At 33.2% G+C, this 23,853-nt stretch overlaps 2 protein-coding genes and 1 long non-coding RNA gene across 7 annotated transcripts; 1 reads left to right on the plus strand and 2 right to left on the minus strand.

Moving 5' to 3' along the window:
* Positions 1 to 3,324: 3,324 nt before the first annotated feature.
* On the plus strand, positions 3,325 to 6,781 carry LOC136223557 (histone deacetylase HDT1). 4 transcript variants are annotated; one of them, XM_066011626.1, is made up of 9 exons: positions 3,325 to 3,483; positions 4,494 to 4,567; positions 4,668 to 4,890; positions 4,983 to 5,039; positions 5,130 to 5,332; positions 5,595 to 5,666; positions 5,770 to 5,863; positions 6,269 to 6,404; positions 6,482 to 6,781. In XM_066011626.1, exons 1-9 carry the CDS (start codon positions 3,471 to 3,473, stop codon positions 6,555 to 6,557), a joined length of 948 nt encoding a protein of 315 aa, XP_065867698.1. In that variant the 5' UTR covers positions 3,325 to 3,470; the 3' UTR covers positions 6,558 to 6,781. The 4 variants fall into 4 exon arrangements, with proteins under 4 accessions (XP_065867698.1, XP_065867696.1, XP_065867697.1 ...); XM_066011624.1 differs by having other exon boundaries at positions 3,326 to 3,483; positions 5,115 to 5,332; XM_066011625.1 differs by having other exon boundaries at positions 3,326 to 3,483; positions 5,115 to 5,332; positions 6,497 to 6,781.
* A 708-nt stretch (positions 6,782 to 7,489) lies between these two features.
* On the minus strand, positions 7,490 to 9,535 carry LOC136222547 (uncharacterized). The gene is made up of 2 exons (XM_066010309.1): positions 9,360 to 9,535; positions 7,490 to 8,595 (listed from the first exon to the last, which is right to left on the minus strand). Exon 2 carries the CDS (start codon positions 8,573 to 8,575, stop codon positions 7,490 to 7,492), a length of 1,086 nt encoding a protein of 361 aa, XP_065866381.1. The 5' UTR covers positions 8,576 to 8,595; positions 9,360 to 9,535.
* Positions 9,536 to 10,859: 1,324 nt separating this feature from the next.
* LOC136223757 (uncharacterized) lies at positions 10,860 to 18,640 on the minus strand. Of its 2 annotated transcripts, none has more exons than XR_010686123.1 (8): positions 18,430 to 18,640; positions 17,874 to 18,044; positions 17,613 to 17,763; positions 17,140 to 17,236; positions 15,104 to 15,339; positions 14,907 to 15,000; positions 14,367 to 14,431; positions 10,860 to 11,599 (listed from the first exon to the last, which is right to left on the minus strand). It is a non-coding gene; the product is annotated as an uncharacterized lncRNA (long non-coding RNA). The 2 variants fall into 2 exon arrangements; XR_010686124.1 differs by lacking the exon at positions 10,860 to 11,599 and adding an exon at positions 11,606 to 13,227.
* Between the last annotated feature and the right edge of the window lie 5,213 nt (positions 18,641 to 23,853).

Consider the following 23,853-nt stretch of genomic DNA (forward strand, 5'->3'; position numbering starts at 1 on the left):
AACAATAGGTTCCTAATAAGAGGAGAAAACAAGTAAACAAACACCCCCTAGATGTAAGGTTATTGGTGTATTGGTTGAGTAGATGTCACATCAATAAGAAAAACAATGATTAAAGAAGGTTCGGTGACTGCCTATTATTTCATTTGCTAAACATGATATTGTTTTATTTGACATTATTCTATTCGCAAACACAGTAGACGATCTTGTTCATGAAACTACTCGCGAGTAAAGCTCATGAACAAAATAAATGAGTAGCTCATGAGTTAAACTCATGAACAGGATAAACGAGTCAGCTCGTGAATAGCTCGTGAACAAACGAGCTTCTAAATGATCCGAGCTCAAACACAAATTTGAGCTCGAACCGAGCTCGAAGTTTGGCTCGAGCTTGTTAACATTTTGACGAGCTGAGCTTGAGTATGTCAAAGCTCACCTCGACTCGATTATATCCCTACTTGTGAGAAGTTATGTGTTTCTAAGCAATTTGGAGGGTTGAATTTTTGGGATTTTACGCTTTCAATCTAGTAATGTTAGAAAAATAAGATTGGTGTTTCACGACTAATCCAAATTTAATCAGTTCGTTTTCAAAGCTAAATATTGCTCACGAGGGAGTTTTATTAATGCTTGTTTGGGCCATTCTTCGTGCTATGTATGGAGGAGTATTTGTAATTCTCAACCTTTACTTAAACATGAATATCGATGGAAGATCGGGGAAGGTCCATGTATATGGGTTTGGAAGGATCCCTGACTTCGGGGTTCAAGTAATTTAAAGCTTCAAACTGCTATCAATTACGATTTGGAAAATTTACGTGTATGTAACCTCTTCATTCCTAATTTGATTGACTCAAATGTTGAGCTACTCAAATAGTTTTTTTATACCTTGTCAAATCCAAGCAATTCTGAAATTGCCTCCTAGATTGGATAGAAGTTAAGACGTTGTAATTTGGAACGACAGTAAGACCAAATCTTATATTTGTTCATAATGCTTGTTTTTTTTTATACGGAGATTACAACTTTTTTTTTTGTTTTGTGGCTCTGATACCAATAAAGAATTATGACATAACAAATCCAAATAAAACACGAGTTATCGTGTTACCGCTTAGAGCACATATACCTATTGAGATTATTGTAGTAGAATAATGAAACCACAGTTTCGTATTATCAATCGCACACTTCTTCGTTGAATTTGTTCAAGAGAAGTGGTAGTCCACCAACTAAGAGTAATCCCTAAAACAAATAGCAAAAAATGGGGCAACATAGGGAGATGAAGAAGAGAGGTAACTTTTGTCTCACTTTATATATATGTTATTGTATGAAAGGTTGGTTTGGTTTACCGGCTATTTGCTGTTGGAAAAATCTGCTTTTTTTTAAAAGCAGAGGTTCCTTACTTTTGTAAAAAGTTGTTTTTTAACTATAAAAGACAAACAGAAGGTAAATAACCAAACATCTAAAACTCTCACTTTTAAAGTGAAAAGACAAATATGAGGAGAAAAATGAGTAACCAAACACCCCTAAAGTTTCTGGGTTACAATTAATGAGGCTTATCTACTTATATATAGCTAATAATTAGGATAAACATTAATTATCCACCTAATCATATATCCAATCCATAAAATTTTAAAAATAAAATTAATATAAAAGAATTCATTATGAATTGAGTTCATTCCATAAAACCATCCTCAATTGAAGAGATATAATTGAATGATGTTAATTGATTTATAATTGTTTTCTGTAACACTTGACTATAAAAAATATAGTTTTTTTTTTTGAAATAAAAATATTGCTAAATAGTTGTTCGTAAACAATATATGAAAGACCAGCTTAGGAAATATTAATTATAATCAATTATTGTTTAGGAAGTTTGAATCAATAAACTCTAATTTAAACATTTTTATTATTTCTTGAATACACTAATTCAAATAAAATCTTATGTTAAATGATTTAAATGATTTTAATCATTTCCTTAATATTAAATTTAAAATTGAGTTATTTTTAAATGATAATATATAATACATTAAATATTATTATTAATTGATTTGTAGTTACTTTTTGATATATATTTTTTTTATAGAAAGATGGTTCGAATCTATTTTAGAATAAAATATGGACTAAATAAGTTAAGTGTCGTTTGATAAAACTGAAAATTAAGTGCTGAAAAAATCAGTATTGAATTTTAAGTGTTGAATATTATAAGTGCTGAAATTATTAAATGATATAGGTGTTTTTTTTTTGAAAAAAAATGATATAGATGTTTGATAAATATTAAAAATAAGTGCTGAATATTAAAATATTAGTTGATAATGTTTAACTTAAAATTTTAAGTTAAATATTTTGACTTATCAAAATAAGTGATATGTAGCTTAATTGAATAATTTAAGTGGTTAATAAAAAACCATTATCAAACACACTTAAACTAAATAAGTGCTTAATCTATTAATTTAAGTGATTTTTATTATTATCAAACATGACCCTAGTTTCTTTTTTATTTCTTTCGGTACTTGATTGCCAAATAATACACTCTCAAATAATCATGTATAAACTTTTTTTTAATTTTATAAATATGAATTTTGTAGAATTAAAATACAAATATAATGAGAAAATTATATCTCAATAAAAAATATCTGCACGAAATATAAGAAAAATAAAAGGGTAATTAATTTATTAGTCCTTATATTTTGACAAAACACACTGTTTAGTCCCTGTATTTTAAAAAACACATGGTAAGGTCTCTAACCTTTTTCTCAGTGAACTGTTTAGTCCTTCCGTCTGTTTGTTAGATTTTTTTACCGTTTATGACTTCGGAAATGACTAAATTACTCTTTACTATTTACTTTCAAACTTTAGAAGATGAAATCCAATTTAAAAGAAGAAGCTATTTGTATGGAGAACAAGAAAAAGAACTGACCCAATGCTTACGAATTTGAACGATTAAGAAGAAAATCAAGAAGAAGAACACTCAAAGTTGATTTCAGATGCATTACAGTTTAAATGAAAGGAAAATAAAAGAAAAGAAGAACGCAAATCCAAATTGACTAACAGAATCTTCATGAGAGTCTAACGGCAGGGACTAAACAGTTCACCGAGAAAAACATTAGGGACTAAACTGTTTACCGAGAAAAACGTTAGGGAATTTACTGTGTGTTTTTGAAAATACAGGGACTAAACAGTGTGTTTTGTCAAACTATAGGGACTAATAAATTAATTACCCAAAATAAAAAAAGAATGGGCCAAAATTGGAAATCAAAATAAGTAACAAGGGCCTTAAATGAAGGCCCGAAACATGGAGCTGAAATGTTGAAAGGCGTGACGTGACAGCTTGACTCTCAGCTTCATTTCGAAAACCCTAGAAATGGTCTAAAACCCTATAAATTCCCTCCCAAAACCCATTTCCTCCGCCTCTTTCACTCTCGCATTTCTATCTTAGCAACTCTTCAAACCCCTGCCTCTCTCAGTCAATTCGTCCCTCATTCACCATGGAATTCTGGGGTATGCCGTCTTTCTTGTTTTTCTTTCATTTCTCTGTTTCACTCGCACTTGTTTTGCGTTTTTTCTCGTTTGTTTGTTCGCGCTTATGTTTTGGTGATTGATTTGCTGTTCTTTTCACTATTTATTTGATTATCTGTAGTAGTTTTCTGACATAGATTGCTAATCGATTTTGCTTTGTTCTTGGCATGCTCTGGTATCGGAGTTATGTGTCTTTGTATCTGTTTTGTTTTCTGCATATTGCTGTGTAATTGCGTTTTGTTTGTGTTTCAAGAATTGTTTCGTTTTTTTGATGCTTAGTTCTGTGTTGAAGTGTCTCCACTTAGTGTTCTGGACTGATGATTTGGATTTAGAGTTGATGTCTATCTTGTGCTCTTACGTTTTTTGGGCAGAAGAATTAAATATGTCAAAGAAACGTTTTAGAATTCTTTAGGACCTTGATCATTGTTACAGAACAACTGTAGTTTATGAAAATAAGTTGGAAAAGAAATTTAGTGTTGGGGGTTTAAAATGCGTTCACGCGAGGCTCTTTTGTGTTCAGTTGATTATTATTATAATGTTGACACTTTTTTGGTTGGACTCTTGTTTGTACTTTAATTTTCAGTTGATACTTTTTTGGTTCGACTCTTGTTTTCTTGATCTGTTAAGAAATATAATGGCATATGAAATATACTGGCCTTTCTTCTTGCAAGGAGTTGTGGTTCACTGTCTTGCATTTTGTTTGTACTTTTTTTTAATCTATGGTTGTTTTTTTATATAATGGCCACTGTCATATGAACCAGATGGTTCTAGTTCTTTTGTTCATATGTCGTTATTTTAATTGCTCAATGCTTTTATCTGGTTATTGTATCTCAGGTTCAACTTTGTTCAGTTGTAGTCTTGTTTTATTCTCTTATGGCTTTCTATTTCGGTTAATGTGATGAGTCTGGTTTTTATTTTTTATTTTATCATGATACTCTTGATGTATAAATTTTTTATGAACTTTTTCCCCATAATTCTATTCCTTATGATAGGTGTTGAAGTCAAGGCTGGAGTCCCTCTAAAAGTACATCCTGATTACCAAGAGGCTGTTATACATCTTTCTCAGGTCATAATCATTCATTGCTTTGCTTTTAGAGTTCCAACTCTTTTTTTTGAATGTGCAATGCATTTTTCTGCCTACTTATTTTTTATTGTTCATTATTCAGGCTACATTGGGGGAGTCAAAGAAAGAAAAAGGAAATGAATCGGTGGTTCTCTCTTTGAAAATTGATGGCAAGAAAATCGTATTGGGCCACTTATCTACTGAAAAAACTCCTCAGTTATCTTTCGATTTAGTCTTTGAAAAAGAGGTTGAACTGTCCCACAATTCTAAAAATAGTGTCTTCTTCTGCGGTTACCAATCTCTTCCTCAAGAAGATGAATACACTGGTGAGTTAAAATGCAATCAATCTATGTTTTTTCCCCCTTGTATTCTTGAATATTCTTTTGCAATGTTTTATTGTTCTTGTTGTTTTATGCAGATGCTTCAGATTCTTCAGATGAAGATGAGCCCATTCAATTGGCAAATGCAGAGAATGGTATTTTCCTATAGTGGTTCCTTGTACTGAAATGCAGTTGTAATGTTTTTCTATTTGACTTATAAATTGTTTCAGGAATTCAACTTTTAGATGATATGAAGGTTCTTCCTCCTCTTGCACCTGTTGCTTCCAAGTCCGATAGTGCTAAGCCTGATTCTTCATCTAAACAGAAGTCTAAGCCTTTGCTGCCAGTCAAAGACAACAAAGCTGAAAATGAATCTGATGATGAAGATTCAGAAGATGAATCTGAGGATGATGATGACGATGAATCAGAGGATGGTGGGTCTGAGGAGGTATGTCCTTTCTATGACCAGATTAATTGAACAAATAGATTTGGATTTTATATTATTTTTTCCACTGAACACTGAAATATTTGATGATAGTGAGGAGGTTGGTTCATTATGCACTACTACTTAAAAATGTTTTTATTTACCTTTTTTTATTTGTTTATTTCTTTGTGTTGTTTCAATTTCTACATTTCGTTATCCATCTACTAGAAGTGCCACCCCTTTTCTCATTTGAGTTTGGAAGTAAATTTTTATGTTTTTCATGCAGGGAATGTCTGTGGATGGAGATTCTGATGCTGAAGATGATTCTGAGAGTGAAGATGAGGAGACTCCAAAGAAGGTATTAATTCTTCTATTAATGTATTTTTGCTTTTCTGGTATACTTCTCGAATTTAGGAGTCCAATATTTGGTTATTCCAATTTAATATTCATTTATTTTAAAGGCTGGAAAAGCTGGAACTAAGAGGCCCAATAATTCTGCTTCAAAGACGCCTGTGCCAACAAAGAAGCAAAAAGCTGCTACTCCTCAAAAGACTGGTATGTTATGGTTTAATGCTTTTTGGAGGGGCATCTAGTGTCCTGAAAACACAGATAAGTTCTACAGTGAAATGGACTCCGCCAATGAAAAGAGTTACATACTTCATTTATAAATGATTGATGTGAAAGAACAAAGTGACGATTGTCACATTTTCATTGGTAAGGGCCAAAGGATAGCGATCACAAGACTTGTGAATTTGTTATCTGAAGTCGTGTTGTCATGTCAACATTCTTATTCTTTGCTCTTGTTGAGTTTTCAACTATTAAACTCCCCTATTGGCAAAGGGCTACTACTTAAAGGGCGTTTGTTCATTACAATATATCTCTTGTGGTGCTAATCAAAATTCTTTCGATCAGTAAATAATAATCGCAATCGTACTGTACTCTTTACTTTGCTTGAACCAGATGGTAAAAAGAGTGCACATACTGCAACTCCCCATCCAGCCAAGAAGGTTGCTGCAAAAACTTCTGCAAATGGGTCCGATACTAAGCCACAGACCCCAAAATCTGGTGGCAAGTTTTCGTGCGGCTCCTGTGATAGGTACTTGTTTATTATTGCTTGCTTTGTATACCTGCTGTACAGCTCGATTGATTAAAACATTTTTTGAGTACTAATAGGTTGCCTCCGAACAGGGCATTTGGCTCAGATACAGCGTTGCAGGCTCACTCAAAAGCCAAGCATTCAGCCAAGTAGATGGAGTTCAATTTTTTTGACTGAGAGAGATGTTCAGGGAAGAAGTTTATGTTTCCAGATTTTGGTAGGCATATGTTTGCATAGGGAATGAGTATTATGAGAATAGTGACTTGATTTTTTAGTTTCGGTTTCGGTTTAAGCTTTCGAATATCTGTTTTCAATTTACTATGATAATATTGATGTTGCTATTATGGTAAATCTTGATATCAATATTACTTGAGATACATGATGACTTATATATATATATATATATATATTTTTGTGAAAAAATTTTCTTAAATGTAGATCATCATACAATGATTATGATATGAAAATCTAGGTCTGTGGAATTGATCCTTGAATAATATATTTTGTGTGCTTTATAACAATTGTACAAAATTGTGAATTGAGGTCTTGCTTTTAAACGGTACGAAATACAATTAATGTTGAGAAAAATGAATTTCCAATGTCATCTCTAAATTTTTTAAAATAGAGATTTTGTTTTCTCCAATAAAAATTGACCATAATCAGTTTTGAGTGTAAATTCTTTTAGCGTTTTTTAGGGATCAAACTACAAATTTAACATTGTACATTTATGACTAAGATAATGAAGAAATGGGATAAAAGTCAGCTTTTGGGGGATCAAATTGCAAATGCAAATTTAATAATGGACTCATGTTATTTTATCTTTTTATAATTCAATAGAATTTTTACTTGTACGATAAAGATAAAATAGCCCTTGTTTCAATAATATTAAGAGTAAATTTAATCCATATCCAAAAATAAATAAATAATGGAATTATTATTGAAAAATTAATGAAATTATTATAATCTAATAGATAATGAGTTTACAGTAAAGAATAAAAAAACAGAAAATAATGTCCAAATAAGTGTACGTATGAAAAATTATACAAATTTCAGTAATTATAATAATGTACATAAAAACGCTTCTCCTAATAATTTAGTATTGCTCTTGGGAAGAACTCTAACATCATTTTATAGTCACATTCATTTACTGTTACTCCGTTGTAAGGACAACCATATTTCAATTTGTTACGTCCGCACCAACCATACCAAAAATTTTCCGCATTGTAATCACAAGCATTTTCTTCGTGTCTAAATGCTTCTTGCCAGAAATTTGGAATATACCAGAAAATTAAATCTCCTCTAATATTCTCAATATATGAAAAATATCCACCTCCAATTAAGTAATAAGGACCCATTGAAAGCGAAAAATTCTTCACAAATACGTTTCTTTTTTCTTGCATAAACTTTCTTAAAAATGGAAAATCTTTCTCCAAGTTGTTGTTTCTCCAAAAGAATCCTCCGAATTCAGGACATACCTGCCAGAATCCTGATTCAATGGCGAACCTTGAGATCGAACAATATTGAGATTCAACTAAAGCATATGCTTCTGAGAGAATTTCCAAAAATAGAACTGTATTTCCTAGGCATTGTCTGAAAAGAACCTCAGTCGATATGACTAAGTACCTCCCTTTCACAAACCCTATTCTCTCTTTGTATATTTTCTTGAGAAATTCATGGAATGACGTCTTGTAGTCTTCGAGGATTCCTTCCGGCAACTCCATTAACATGTCGATGATAGGACCAGCCATCATGTTGTCTTTTTTCGTGTCGGATTCCCTCACTAGTTTCCATGATTTCTCGTTGAAGAATATAATTTTCGTCGTTAAATCCTCGAAAGAATTGAATTTTCTTCGTAGTTCATTGAAATGTTGGTGCAAGTGATCATATGATCCTAGCATATATTCTCTAGGATATTCGATGCTTGCACAGTTACATGGACAATTCACAAGGAGGAAAAGGAAATATTCGGTTTCGTTTGTTGTTAATTCTCGTGATGGATAACCGTGAAAATTATAGCAAGTAAGACAATAGAGACCATCGGGAATTTCCACAAATTTAGGAGCGCCGAAGAAAACATTGTTGTCGAGATTCTTTTCCAAGAATGTCGGAAGAAATGATATTTCACATTCTTGATCATTTTCCTTTGTATCATGAAGCAGAAACATCTCCATTCTTAATTTTGCTTTAATTTCTGTTACACGAAAATCAAATATTAATATTCAACGTGTTGAAAGGGATCAACATATAATTTTTCTGCACTTAGTATTTGATGGCAACTAAAATATAATTTAAAAAAACATATTATTCTACATGTGGATTTAATAAATACTAATCTTTTTCTCCATAAACTGCTAAAACTAAAACTCGCATAATTATTTCTTCTAATTAGAACATTAAGAGACCACAACCTGTTAAAAAGTTGTTTGGCTGCTGTGATAACCAAACTTACTATAAATTTAAGGTGCCTTAGCCTAACCCATAAATTTAATAGACTGATGTTTTATTAAATATAAATACATAATAAGTCTTATTTTATGTTTAGTAAAAAAAAGTCTAATTTTATGTTAATTTTATATAAATATTTAAAATTATTATATATTTTTTTCATGTTTTTACATACTATCTAATTAGGGTGTTCAAAAACCGAACTGGACTGAAATAACCAACCGATAAAATTCGGTTTGGTTATAATAATATAATATTTTAGTAATTTCGATCGGTTCGGTTTTTATGACAAAATTACCGAATTAACAGACTTGGGCGAAATAAACTCTAAATAGATTTAAAATTATAACCGGATGACTAATAGTTTCTAAGTTCTTAATTTTTCAATTAGTCAATTTTATTGTGATTAAATAAAAACTTTTCCATTAAAAAAAAAACTTATCGATTTCTAGGTTTTCACAAAATAGAAATAACATAGAAAAGAGGGACAGAGATTAAATTTGTGCGTACCTGGAGAGTCAAGAGATTCAAGCAAAGTGGACTCAGGTTTGGATCGTTGAAAATAATTAGAGAAGATTAGTTCTTTTTATAGCTTCTTCAATTAATCCTTTTCAATCTAGGATTAGGAATTCCCAAGCAATCTAGGATTAGAATCGATGATTTATTCGTCTCTCATTCACCATGGAATTCTGGGGTATGTTGCCTTCCTTATTTAAAAAAGCCCTAGTTTTTTTAAAAAACCCGTCTTGTTTTAGTGATTTTGTAGCAATATATTTATTCATTGGCGGATCAGAAATTTCCGAGAATAACATTCAATTAGTTGAAAATATAAAACAAAGAACCGATAATTGAAACTTCAAATATTATAAAATACTGAGCATCTCCAACACTAACTAGCTATTTGACTATCTAAAATAATATAAAATATTAGTTTAGCCAAATTTAACTAGCCAAATTTATATTTTGCTCCAACCATATTAGCTATTTGACTCTCTATTTGATTATTTTATCATTAAAAATGATTAAATTTAAGGGTAATTAATTTATTAGTCCCTATATTTTGACAAAACACACTGTTTAGTCCCTGTATTTTCAAAAACACATGGTAAGGTCCCTAACCTTTTTCTCAGTGAACTGTTTAGTCATTCCGTCTGTTTGTTAGATTTTTTTTACCGTTTATGACTTCGAAAATGACTAAATTACACTTTACTATTTACCTTCAAACTTTAGAAGAGGAAATCCAATTTAGAAGAAGAAGTTATTTGTATGGAGAACAAGAAAAAGAACAGACCCAATGCTTAGGAATTTGAACGATTAAGGAGAAAATCAAGAAGAAAACACTCAAAATTGATTTCAGATGCATTAGAGTTTAAAAGAAATGAAAATAAAGGAAAAGAAGAACACAAATCCAAATTGACTAACAAAATCTTCATGAGAGTCTAACGACAGGGACTAAACAGTTCACTGAGAAAAACGTTAGGGACTAAACAGTTCATCGAAAAAAAGATTAGGGACTTTATCATGTGTTTTTAAAAATACAAGGACTAAATAGTGTGTTTTGTCAAAATATAGGGACTAATAAATTAATTACCCTAAATTTAAAGAAAAAATGAAAAAGTAGAAAAAATATACAAAGAGGAAAGAGAAAGAATGAATAAAAAATAGAAATAGCTGACCAAAAAAGACCAACCAAATTTAACTAGTAAAAATGGCTAGCTATTTAATTTAGAGAGCCATGTCACCTTATTGGAGTGATCACTCTCTAAATGGCTAACAATTTAGATTAGGTAAATTTTGCTTAACCTCACATGAAAGAAAATTAATTTATATGTGGATATTATCCGTATATATATATATATATATTGATAGTCCTTGTTACGATTTAATTTCATTGGCTGATATCAGAAATTTCCAAGAATGACATTCAATTAGGTAATGTATGCTGAAACCATTCTTCCATATAGTAACTATAAAACAGAAAACTTAAAATATTATAAAATAAACCAACCGTACAAATATATATATATATATATAAAAGAAACCAAAATTTTATTTCAAGGTGGAATTAACACAATATGTTGAGTAATTGGACTTATAATAAAAATACACTCAAAATAAATTCATAGATATAAATACATATTGAAAAATCATGAAAATTTGCAGAGAAAGAAGTTGGTTTATGAAAATATTGAAAATTATATATAAAAGCCATATGTCTGTGTTGTTGATCTTGATCTGATTCTGAAGCCATCCATCTCCCAAATCATCAATTTCTTGAAATCAAAGGATTTTGAAGACTCCGATTTCTCAATTACTTCAACATCAACAAATCCTAAAGTTGTTCCAGTTTTCCAGAGAGACTTGAATCGGATCGGATGTTGGTCTTGGTGATCAAATTAAGAAATGGAACAGAAGAAACTTACGTGCGTTTGATCTTGATCTGATTCTGAAGCCATCGATCTCAAAAATCAATTTCTTGAAATCAAAGGATTTTGAAGACTCCGATTTCTCAATTACTTCAAGCTTTCCTTGATTGATTTTGAATATCAATTAGGCAACATTAACAAATCCTAAAGTTGTTCCAGTTTTCCAGAGAGACTTGAATCGGATCGGATTGATACCCTAATTATCAATCAAATTAAGGAATAATGGAACACAATAATATTACTTACGATTCCATCCTGAGAAAATCAGTTATCGCTTCCAGAAATCTCTTTAGTCTCTGTTCGATTCCTTCCATTTATCTTTTCCTGGAGAAATTTGTAAATAAGCAACAGAACAGGACTAAAATGGAGAAAGGAGAAGAAGAACAAGGAAGAATTAGTTTTGTTACCTATTTATAATAGAAGAGCAGGGGTTTTTATTTTTACTTTTTCAAAATTTAGTTACCAATACAAGGTTATATCTGAACCCTTAATTAACTAACTAGTACGGTTAGCTACTCTAATTTTCCTACCTTAGACTAGACCTGGCCATTGGTCGGACTGGGCTAGGCTAGACTAGACTGGATCCATCGGGTTTTTAGATAAAAATGTTTAGTCCAAGTTCAGACCAATCCACTATTAATTTATGCGGTTCAGGTCGGGTTGAGCTCGGATTTAAAAATCAAATCTCAAGCCCAACCCATATAAACCCACCTAAAAAAATATATATAAATTTCAATTAAAAAAAATAAATATTTAATATATAAATATATAAATTTATTAATTAGTATTAATAGACGGGCCGGATTGAGGCTGTGGACAAGTCTACCATAATGTTATCTCCTTCATATTGTCTAAAGAGAATCTCGGTGGATATGACTACGTACTTCCCTTTCACAAACCCAAATTTTCTCTTTATATCGGTCATCATGCTATCTTTTTTCATGTCGGATTCCGTCACTAGTTTCCATGATTTCTCATCGAAATTTCTAGTTTTCGCCATTAAATCCTCAAAAGAATCGAACTTTCTCTTTAGTTTGTTAAAGTGTTGGTGCATGTGATAGTAAGATCCTAGAATATACTGCCAATGATATTTGATTCTTATGCAGTTACAAGTTATGCAGTTTTCGAGGAGAAAATCTTTGCTTTTGTTTTCGATTAGTTCTTCTGACGAACAATCGTGGAAATTGTAGCAAGTAAAGCAGTAAAGACAGTCAGAAATCTCTACAAATTTAGGAGCACCAACAAAAGCATCATTGTCGGGATGCCTATCCAAGAATGTTGGAAGAAATGATATTTCACAATTTTGATTATGTCATGAAACATAAGCATCTCCATTGTTGAATTTTGCTTTAATTTTAACCAAATGTTAATATAATGTCAAAATAGATTACCTTGTCATAATCATGTGAAAACGAATTGTGTCTATAACTCGTATTCATTTAAACAAAATACACATGTTATTGAGTCTGTTGAAACTAGAAAAACCAGAACTTTCAGAAGGTTCCTTGAAGTACTAACAACAAACAACAACAAAGCCTTAGTCCCGAAATGATTCGGGGTCGGCTAACATGAATCATCATATAAAACCGTGAAATCAAGTCGTGTCAGCAACACAAATTCTCTCCCTCCACTCTGTCCTATCCACTACCATATTTTCCTCAATCTCCAATTAACCCATATCACTCTCGATCATCCTCCTCCAAGTTTGCTTAGGTCTTCCCCTGCCCCTCACCACTACATCCCTTTGCCACTCTTCAGTCCTCCTAACCGGCGCATCAAGCGCTCTTCGTCTTACATGGCCAAACCACCTCAGTCGGTTTTCCCTCATTTTATTCTCAATAGATGTAACCCCTACTTTTGTCCTAATTAATTCATTACCCACCCGATCTTTTCTCGTATGACCACACATCCATCTCAACATACGCATCTCCGCCACCGACATCTATTTGGTACTAAGACATTTAAATAAAAGTGCAAATTAATTTGGTAAGGATTGAAAGAGATCTTTTGAATTATTACCAAAGCAGATATAATTAGCATATTATATTAGGGAACTAAGGCAACCTATGTTGCAGGGAAATGGCACTGGGAAACATTATTTCTTAAAAAAATATAGCTAGGAAACCGTAATGGAAACAGAAAAGAAACCAAAACGGACACTCACTAGAGGCAGAAATGCTACTAAAGAAGAATTTCTGTGCAATAGCAGCAGGTTTAAGGCAAGAGCAAATCAGATTAGGTGAATTAAACAACAAGAAGTTCCTATGGACAGTAATGCTGCCTGTAGTAACAATCGTCAGTACCAAAGTTGTTAATTGCCACAACAGTTGATAAGTATCTGCAGCTTATTTGTAAAAACGAGTTTGGATCCTATTAAGACAACTTATGGCATGGACAATTGGTCAAATATCATAATTCTAAACAATGGAAGGAAATTCCAAAGTCACATACAAAGCCTTCAAATTCTTAGCAAATTTCTAGGCTTTATAGCAGAGAATCAATCAGAGGCACACTGTCAGGATTAGGATTTCTGACAGTAAGATTAGGGCAGAAAAGATCTTAGGAGAAGAGAAGAAGAGAGAAAGAAGAGAGAAGATTAGAGAGAGATTGAGATAAACAGAGAAAAGAGAGAATAGAGAGAGAATTTAGAAGAAAGAAATAAAGATTTCATTAATCAATTGCATAATGAATTAGTAGACTCATTCTCTTAAATAGGAAAAGGGAAAAGGAAAGTATAGCTAGTCTCCTAAATTCATGCCCCTAATAATTCTAACTTACCTTAAATCATCCTATTCATTCTAACCTACCTTAAATAAGAATAGGAAATATAGCAATTCACTCTAAATAGGCCTAATAACTGCTGATGTGGCAGCAATTATAATTTCCCACAGCTGTAAACATTCCTAAATAACATCTATTAAAGCTAAATACCACTTAATGTAAAAACAATTAACCACCTAATAATACCTAAATAATCCCTATCTATAATCGTGACACACACTAATTTGCAGAAGTGTGTGTATGTAAAAGGATGCCACACCATCATGCCTCCAAAACTTGGATTAGGACAGAGCTGTGATAGAAAGGATACCTTCTAAAAATCTCTGTATTCAAGGTGCTTCTTTGCTAATTTCTCGGATGACAGCTCAACATCTCCTGCTCATTGCAAACCAATCACATTACTTCTAACAACATATTACTTAGTTTAATATATTGCACAAGAATAATGATGTCATATTAACATAAATTAATCCGTGATTTCGTTAGGCCTATCACAGGGAGAACCTACAAAAAATTTGACGGTGCAAAACTATCTAGCAAAAGTCAGATTATTGGCAAACAATTCAAATTAACATATCTTATAACTAAAGCATGTAGCCCCAAAATGCATAAAGTTCAATTGTCTTAAAGCTAAAGTTTAATCACATCCTTTTGCCCTTCAATTGCAGAGAACAAATCAAAATAAAAGCCTAATAAATTACATAACAAAATGGTGCATATTTAAGCAACCCGGAAGAATGAATTACATAACTCAAATTGCATCTCAATTGAATATTATTTGATACCAAATTGATTTTCCAGAAATATAATTGCAAAGATTAATCAACTGCTTTAAAAATTAGGAAATTACCTCTTGGAAGTATTAGAATTAGACAAATCAGCCAGCTAGGATTTCCTCTTTAACCTTCATCGCATCAGAAATCAATGGAGTAAATCCCCCCGACCTAAAAAAGAAAAAGAAAAAGAACGAAGAGATTATTTCACGACATCTAAACTCTGATGTGGAGGAGATTTAAACTCCCAACGTTGAAAGAGTTAGAAACTTACTCAAGGGGTTGAGATCTCGATTCTCCGAACAGAGAGAAGGCGCGGTGACCGTCGGGAGAAGGGGTAAAGAGAAAAGGCAAACCCTAGACCATCCATCACAGAGCATTAAACGCATCATCAGTGACCCTGTAAACTATATGAACTCCATTATTGGAAACTCAAGAGAGACACTGGCAATGAGATAGAGCATGTGCCCATAGGAGAGAGGTGCTGAATAGGTTTACTCGGAGAAAAAGCTGAGAAACACAGACAGAAATGAAATTATAGTAAAACCTATGTAAATTAATATATTGGGACCTAAAAAATAAATAACATGGAGTTAAAACAACAAAAGAGCACACATGCAATCATATAAAATTATTTGTTTATTATTCCATAGACTGCTAAAGCTAAAATCTCAACTCATTCAAAAGCATAATTCTGAGTTAAAAAACATAAGAACACACATGTAATCGTATAAAATTATTTGTTTATTAAACTGTGAGAGCTTTTTAATCACAGTGGCATTAGGTTTTTGGGGGCGTTTGATTAGATATAGGGTTAGAAATAATTATATATGTTTTAATTAACCACTAATGGTAATATTCTCTGCTATATATAAGATCTAAGGTTTTGTTGGGGGCTTTTTATTTAACTATATGTAGTGGATTGACAAATTAATCCACTGCTGCAGATATGCCAAATGTAAGGAATAGATATTAATGACAGGAGTCTGAACATGAGTGTAAACAGATGACATTCTAACAACAATTATCACTATGAAGACCAAGTTAAAAAGTTTAGATTTATTATGTAAAAAAAAAAATTGGTTAGCAAATTACTCAAAAACAGAACATGAATATAATATTCTCAGATTATGTACAACAGATTCTAGACAAGCATTACATGATAACACCAATAAGTTTTATATATGAACACATGAATTTTTAGACTAACACAAGTATAAATTGCCAAAAAACATGGGAACTTATGCAGTTCAAAATAATTTAAACAAATATACATGTTTTTGAGTCTGTTGAAACTAGAAAAACCAGAAATTTCAGAAGGTTTCTTGAAGTACTGAAACATTAAAATAAAAGTGCAAATTAATTTGGTAAGGATTGAAAGAGACTTTTTTTTTAATTGTTTTGAATTATTACCAAGGCAGATAGAATTAGCATATTATATGAGGGAATTAAGGCAACTAATGGGTAGCAGGTTTAAGACAAGAGCAAATCAAATTAGGTGAATTTACCAAGAAGAAGTTCCTATGGAAAGTAGTGATGCCTGTAGTAACAAGTATCAGTACCAAAGTTGTTAATTGCCACAACAGTTGATAAATATCTGCAGCTTATGTTTAGAAACAAGTTTTGGATGCTATTAAGACACTTATGGCATAGACAATTGGTCAAATATCATAATTTGAAGGCTTAATACATCTTTAGCCCCCTTACTTGTCCAAAAAAAAAGGTCTACTGGCCTCCGTACTTTGAAAAAGTTCTATTTATCGCCGAACTTGCTTAAAGTGACCAACAGACCATCTGAAAGGTGTACCTATTAAGCCCTAATCTATTAGCCCCTGAACTTGCTTAAAGTGTACACTTTTCCAAAATCTCTCCTTACTTCGCCACGTGGATTTTAGGGGGTTAATAGGTCAATTTTAAACAAGTTCAGGGGTAAATTGAACATTTTAAAAGTATAGGAGGGCAATTGACTTTCTTGGACAAACACAAGGGGCTAGGGATGTATTAAGCCTAATTTTAAATAATGAAAGAAAATTCCAAAGTCATATATAAAACCTTGAAGTCAAAATATATTGTCATTTCAGTAATAGCTTCATAAGGTTAGTAATATGTTGGAAATTAGCAGCCGCGCCTTGAAATCCCTAGCAGATATGTGCAGAGCAGATTACAGGTGCAGTGAGCAAATTTCTAGACTTCATAGCAGAGAATCAGTGAGAGACGCACTAATTTGCAGAAGTGTGTGTATGTAAAAGGATGTCACAACATTTTGCCTCCAAAACTTGGATTAGGACAGAGCTGTGATAGAAAGGATACCTTCTAAAAATCTCTGATAATTTAAGGTGCTTCTTTGCATATTGCTAATTTCTCAGGTGACAACTCCTCTTCCTCTTGCACTGCCTTGTTCAATCTCCTGCTCATTGCAAACCATTATCACATTACTTCTAACAACATATTACTTAGTTTAATTCATTGCACAAGAATAATGAAACTTGCAAGGGTTACGTGATTTAGTTAGGCCTATCACAGGGAGAACCTACAAACTGTTGAAGGTTAATGAGCAAAACTATCTAGCAGAAGTCTTATAACTAAAGCATGTAGCCCCAAAATGCATAAAGTTCAATTGCCTTAAGCTAAAGTTTAATGACATGTAACTGGTCCATCACTTGCACTGTTGCACACGTTCATTCTCTCAATACCTTGTGTATCAGATTACTTATTATGGTCCACAATTGCACAGTCAAAACACAGCATACAAAGTCCACTTTATTTTTTTCACTAGCACTCACCTGAACAGTCTGGTAGTTTGTTTTAGAGTGAGTATCGAAACGTTGAAGCGCCAATCCATCTGTCCATTTCTTCTTGTGCAGGTGAAGAAGCAATTTTGCCTCAAGAAATGGCTATCGGGCAATAGTGTCTGTTTAATCTATGGACCAATGCCTGCAAATTCAGGGACAAATGTCTGTTCAATCCATGCATCTATTATAAGAAGAAAACAACAACAATAAGAGTGGGCAGAACACAAAAAGATGTCAGTGTTATGCACTCACCTGAATGGGTGGTTCAATCCATGGTTAGAAGTCGTCTTAATCGAAAAGCATCAATAACCACTTTCCCTTTAACACTTTGTATTGGATCCACCAGAACTGAAGCATCAATTCAGAAAGAGGTGATAGTACGCGACAAGAAGCAAAGGACCGCACAACTTTATGATCAGCATGCTGGAAAACAAGAGTGATAAAATGATGCATGTGAGTTATTTATAATAAAGATGAAAAAGATAGATATGAATCAATGTTGATCAAGACTGAAAATCCAAACCTTGACAATCAATGTTGATCATTAATAATGAGTAAATTAGTGAACATTTTGTGTCTCAATTGAGCATATTTAAGCAAAAGAAGTGTTGAAAAGGGAAAAGCAAATTCAAACATTATTAAAGGAAAAAAAAAAGCACTGCACAAAATGGAGCATGTTTAAGCAACAACGGAAGAATGAATACATAACTCAAATTGCATCTCAATTAAGGATTATTTGATAGCAAATTGATTTTCCAGACATATAATTGCAAAGATTAATGAACTGTTTTAAAAATTAGGGAATTACCTCTTGGAAGTAGAAGAAAACGTAGCCAAGGGGTTGAGATCTCGGATCTCCGGCCGGAGAGAAGGAGCGGTCACCGACGGGAGAAGGGGTAAAATAGGAAAAGCAAACCCTAGACAATCCATCACAGAGAATTAAACGCATCATCAGTGACCCATAGGAGAGAGGTGTAGAATAGGTTTAGAAGAAGATGAGAAACACACAGAGGAGAGTCTTGAAATATATTTGTTAGCTGTTCTGACTACTTTGCTAGTTGATTTTGTAAATCCGATTGACAAAACTTCAAATAAAATCCCCACGTGGTTTCACTAATTTTCAGATAAAGGACTGTCGTTTACTTTTTTTTTATCAAAACGAGGATTGAAGTTTTCAACTTTAGCAAAATAAGAACTTTTTCGATTGATACTATTAAAATCACCATTGACGACTTCAAAAATGACATATTTTAAGAACTACTAATATTCTAAACAACTTTAATTCTTCAACTTTTTTATTTTGAGATTGTTTAGATGATGTTTGGTAAAGAGAGATAAAGTTAATGTTTAGAGAGAGAAAGTTCTAAAAATGATGATTTTCGAAAATCGAAAATGTAGTTCCATAAAAAATATGACATTTCACAACTTTAATTCTTGAAAAGTTTTATTTTCAGGTCGTTAAAGATGGTTTTAATAACATTAATCCAAATGCGAAACTTCAATCCTCGTTTTGACAAAAAGTAAACCACGGTCCTTTATCTGAAAATTAGTGAAACCACATGGGTTTTATTTGAAATTTACCCAAATATTTATATAGAGTTAAAAAGGTAACAGGGGTAAAAATATCTTACGAATAGATAAGCTAATCGAAAAAAAACTCATCACGTCAGCTTTTTTAAAATTAACATTTTGAACCTAATAAATTTTTCAAACCTTTCTTCGCTAAATAACATTCGTGTATAGATTTGGCTAGTCAAAATCTTTTAAAATAAATCAAACCTCTAATTTTACTCAAAAAAGTCTTTACCAAACAGGTTTATATTTTTTTTTTAATCTGTCCAAAAAGCTTATTGATCTTTTGAACTTTAAAAATGTTTTGATAGTTACCTTAACTTGTATAAAATGTTCAGATAACTCATTCAACTTGTATAAAATATAACCAACTAATCACTCGTTTGTAGAAAAATAGTTACATGTGGAAGATATATTGCACCCATCTTAGAAAAGTAAAATAACTAATATCGAGTATAAAATTGTAATATCATAAAGGATAAATTTTATAATTGAGTAATTAAGAATTTTATTTTTAATATGTTTTAATATATTCTGTAAATTATATCATAACATTCTAAGACGTGCGCACAACATACACTTTGCATGCATTTTACTATCGAGATATTTTAAGCAAGTTTGGAACACTTTAAAAAGTTTAGACATATCAATGGGGCAAGTAACACTCATATCCATTGGATCCCACTCATTAGGATCGAGGAATCCCCAATACCAATTTTTACAGGACTAGAGATGGGAAAGAAAATTATCCCCATTCGCGGGGATGGGGTTGGGAACGGTAATAGTTATTCCCGTCCCATGGAGATCACCAACCCATTACCTTTTTTTTTTGACAACCAATGAAGCATATATTAAGAATAAAGAAGAAGCATATTACAAATAAAATCAGGGGTACAGAAAACCACTCACCCCGATGTAAAGGTAAAATACTACTTCTAGCTAACAAATGAGCAACAGAGTTTGCAGAACGACAGATAAATCGAATAGAGCAATTAAAAAACTCGTTCAATGAAAAATGACAATCATTGGCTAAGGCGTTAAAAGGAGATGAAACCTCTAACGGGCGGGCCATAGACTGAACCACGATCAAAGAATCTGATTCAATGATTACATCCTTCCATCCGCGGTCTTTGATCCAACTGAGAGCTTCCCGGACCGATAGTGCTTCAATGAACGATGCATCTTGATAATTCTGCAAGATACCATTTTTAGCCGCAACAAACCGACCCAACTCGTCCCAAACGATACACCCAAACCCAGCCACATTCTCATCTGCAAATGACGCACCATCCACATTTAGTTTTAGAAAGCCTGTTGGAGGGCGCTGCCACACCGTCGGGCTTGGCACAGCCGGACTACCTAAAGGAGAAACCGACGCATGCGGTTTCTTCCAGGCCTGTAGAAAGGAACCAGCTGAATGGTACAGGATCGAGGGTTGTGAATCCTTCCGATTCCACACAATGTCGTTTCTATAACACCAAATAATCCACCATAAAACTGCTACAAGCTCCACCGGTTTAGAGAAGATCCAACCCCAATAATAAAAAATGTTATGAAATTGGGTTCCCACATCCCCAATAGGCAAAAGAGTCCAAATAGCTCGAGCCATAGTACATTTGAGAAAAATATGATAAGAATCTTCCACCGCCCCATGACAGAGCTCACATAAATCTGAGATAGGAACCCTCCGGGCTTTCAGCGCGACTTTAGAAGGGAAACAGTTAGCAAGAACCCGCCAAAGAAGGTTCTTAAATTTAGGGGGCACTTTAAGATTCCAAACTTTATTCCATACTGGAGAATCAATGAACCAATTTGTTCCAAATCCAGACATTAGCTTTCGGTACCCACTTTTAACTGTATAGTTGCCCCGTCGGTCATCCTTCCAGTACCACACATCATGATCAACCCGATTAGATAAGGGGATACGAAGAATAAGTTCTGCATCCCGAGGAACAAAAATGCCCGAAACTAACCCAACATCCCATGACCGCCGACCCTCCTCCATAAGATCAGCCGCCACTTCCACCCCTAAACCATCCAATTTTTCACTCTAAATATATGGAAAATGATCGTCAGGGAGCCACGGGTCATCCCAAATCCGGACCTCACCACCCGCCCCTACAAACCTGCGAATACCAAATTTTAACAACTCTTGAGCACCCATAATACTACGCTAGATAAAGCTAGGCCCATCAGATAACGATGCATCAAGAAAAGAGCTATTCGGATAATAAAGAGCCTTAAAAACTCGTGCCACAAGAGACTCAGGATTTGAGCTAAGTCGCCAACCTTATTTAGCCAATAAAGCTAAGTTGAAATTATGCAACTTTCTGAACCTCATTCCACCAAATTTTTTAGGGCAACACAGCTTATCCCACGATTTCCAGTGTAAACTACCTTTACCCGAACCATCTGATCCCCACCAAAAAGAATTCATCAACTTCTCAAGATCATCACAGATATTCATAGGAAATAGGAAGAGACTCATAGCATAAGTAGGAAGCGCCTGCACTACTGATTTGATCATAATCTCCTTTCCTGCTCTTGATAGAAACTTGGCTTTCCAACTCTTCAATCTAGACCGCACCATGTCCTCAGCAAAGCCAAAAACATGTGACCTATTCCTTCCCACCACCGAAGGTAGACCCAGGTACTTATCCGGGAGGGCTACAGTGGAAACCCCCAAAATATTACTAGTTTCTGCACACCCACCATCTGGGCAGTTTCGACTAAAAGATATAGAGGATTTTGATAAATTTATTTTCTGTCCAGAAGCACACTCATAGTCATTTAGAGCTTGTTTAATTGCTGAAGCTTCTGATCGATTGGCTCCGAAGAAGAAGTAACTATCATCAGCGAAGAACAGATGAGAGATTGCTAGCGCTTGGTCCGCAACAACACAACCTCGGATCCGACCCTCTGACTCCAGCCGAGATAAGTATAGAGAAAGACCCTCCGCACATATAATAAAAAGATATGGTGACAGTGGATCCCCTTGACGGAGTCCCCTCTGTGGAATAATAGGGCCCACTACATGCTTCCCATGGACAACCCTATATTTAACCTTTGTAACTCACTGCATTAATAGGTTAACAAAGCTCGATGGGAAACCAAGGTTCAATAACATCTCCTGAAGAAATCTCCATTCCACCCTGTCATATGCTTTAGACATATCAAGCTTAAGAGCAACCATGCCACTTGAAAGCCTTCTAGTCCTTTGATGGAGATAGTGATTCACCTCAAATGCCAGTATAACATTATCAGTGATTAGTCTGCCTGGGATAAAGGCACTTTGGGATGGAGATATAAGAACATGAAGGACTTTCTTTACCCGATTAGCTAAGACTTTAGAAACAATTTTGTAGATCACATTACAAAGAGCTATCGGTCTCAAATCAGAAACCATCTCAGGTTTCGATTTCTTAGGGATTAATACAATATTAGTTTCATGAATCTCATCAGGCAACACTCCATAATTTAACCATAACAAATAAGCTTCAGTAACATGACCTCCTACTACATCCCAAAATTTCTGATAAAAACCGGGGTTAAAACCATCAAGTCCAGGGCTTTTGTCATGGTGCATTGAAAACAAAGCTTCTTTAATTTCCACAGCATTAAAATCACCACAGAGCATATCACAATTTTCCACAGACAACTTCGGCACTACATTTTCAATAATAGGACCCAAAACACAACCATTCGAGGTAAAAAGCTGAGTAAAGTAAGAGAGAATAACAGAATCCAAACCTACACCCCAGCTGCGCCATTCGCCATCTACATCGCGAAGCCTCTCAAAGCTATTCTTTTTCCTAGTGTTACCATGGGGATACTCACAAATATACTAATGTAATATTAAAATATTATATATCATAAATATTAAATATTAATATAATTAAAAAAAACTAATCCTAAAATACAATTATTATATCCTATATATCCGCTTTGAACGCAATTACAACTTTCTTATGTTTCAATTGAATTCTAAATAATTAAAACTTCATAATTCATAATCTCCTATTCTAATAAAATTTTCAATTCTAATAATGTGTCAAAGTTTCCAATAACATTTTGTTATTAGTTAAAAATGGTTTATTATTTTATATCTATTTTTTAAATAAATTATATTTAGTAAATTGTATATATTTGATATTAGTTTATAAAAAATTACAAAATGGGGTAAATATATCCATAGGATAACCATTATTCATTGGCATGGGACATGATAAATTCATCCAATTTTTTTCAATGGGGGCGGGAATGAGGAATTCCTATTACGAATGGAGATGAGGATGGAATTGTTCGGCCCATCTCCAACCCACCTATAATATATACATAAATTTTAATAATAAAAAATAAAATTTATATTTAAAAGTAAATATTAATATATAAATTTACTAATTCATATTAATAGACAGGCAGAGCTGGGCCGACATGTGCTATTTTTATAAATTCCAAATCCGTCCAAAAAATAGACGGGCTTTAGCCGGGTTGGACCTAAGGTCATTTTTTTTTTGTCCAAACTCGATTCAAGGGACACAGACATGGATGGACCGAGCGGGTATCTAAGCATGTGAACACGTCTAGTTATGAACATCTAATTTAGTTAACAAAGTAGTACTCATTTTGATTTCTATATGGAAAATATATTTTTTACAGT

This window comes from Euphorbia lathyris, chromosome 3 (genome assembly GCF_963576675.1).
Source record: "Euphorbia lathyris chromosome 3, ddEupLath1.1, whole genome shotgun sequence".
In the NCBI taxonomy this organism is placed as follows: Eukaryota; Viridiplantae; Streptophyta; class Magnoliopsida; order Malpighiales; family Euphorbiaceae; genus Euphorbia; species Euphorbia lathyris.

Excerpts from the sequence above, each read along its gene's own strand:
- LOC136222547 (XM_066010309.1), bottom strand. The coding sequence starts at position 8,575 with ATGGAGATGTTTCTGCTTCATGATACAAAGGAAAATGATCAAGAATGT.
- LOC136223557 (XM_066011624.1), top strand. Across the intron at positions 4,891-4,982 it reads TCAAGAAGATGAATACACTG|ATGCTTCAGATTCTTCAGAT; the intron begins GTGAGTTAAAAT and ends TGTTTTATGCAG. Across the intron at positions 6,405-6,481 it reads TCGTGCGGCTCCTGTGATAG|GTTGCCTCCGAACAGGGCAT; the intron begins GTACTTGTTTAT and ends GAGTACTAATAG.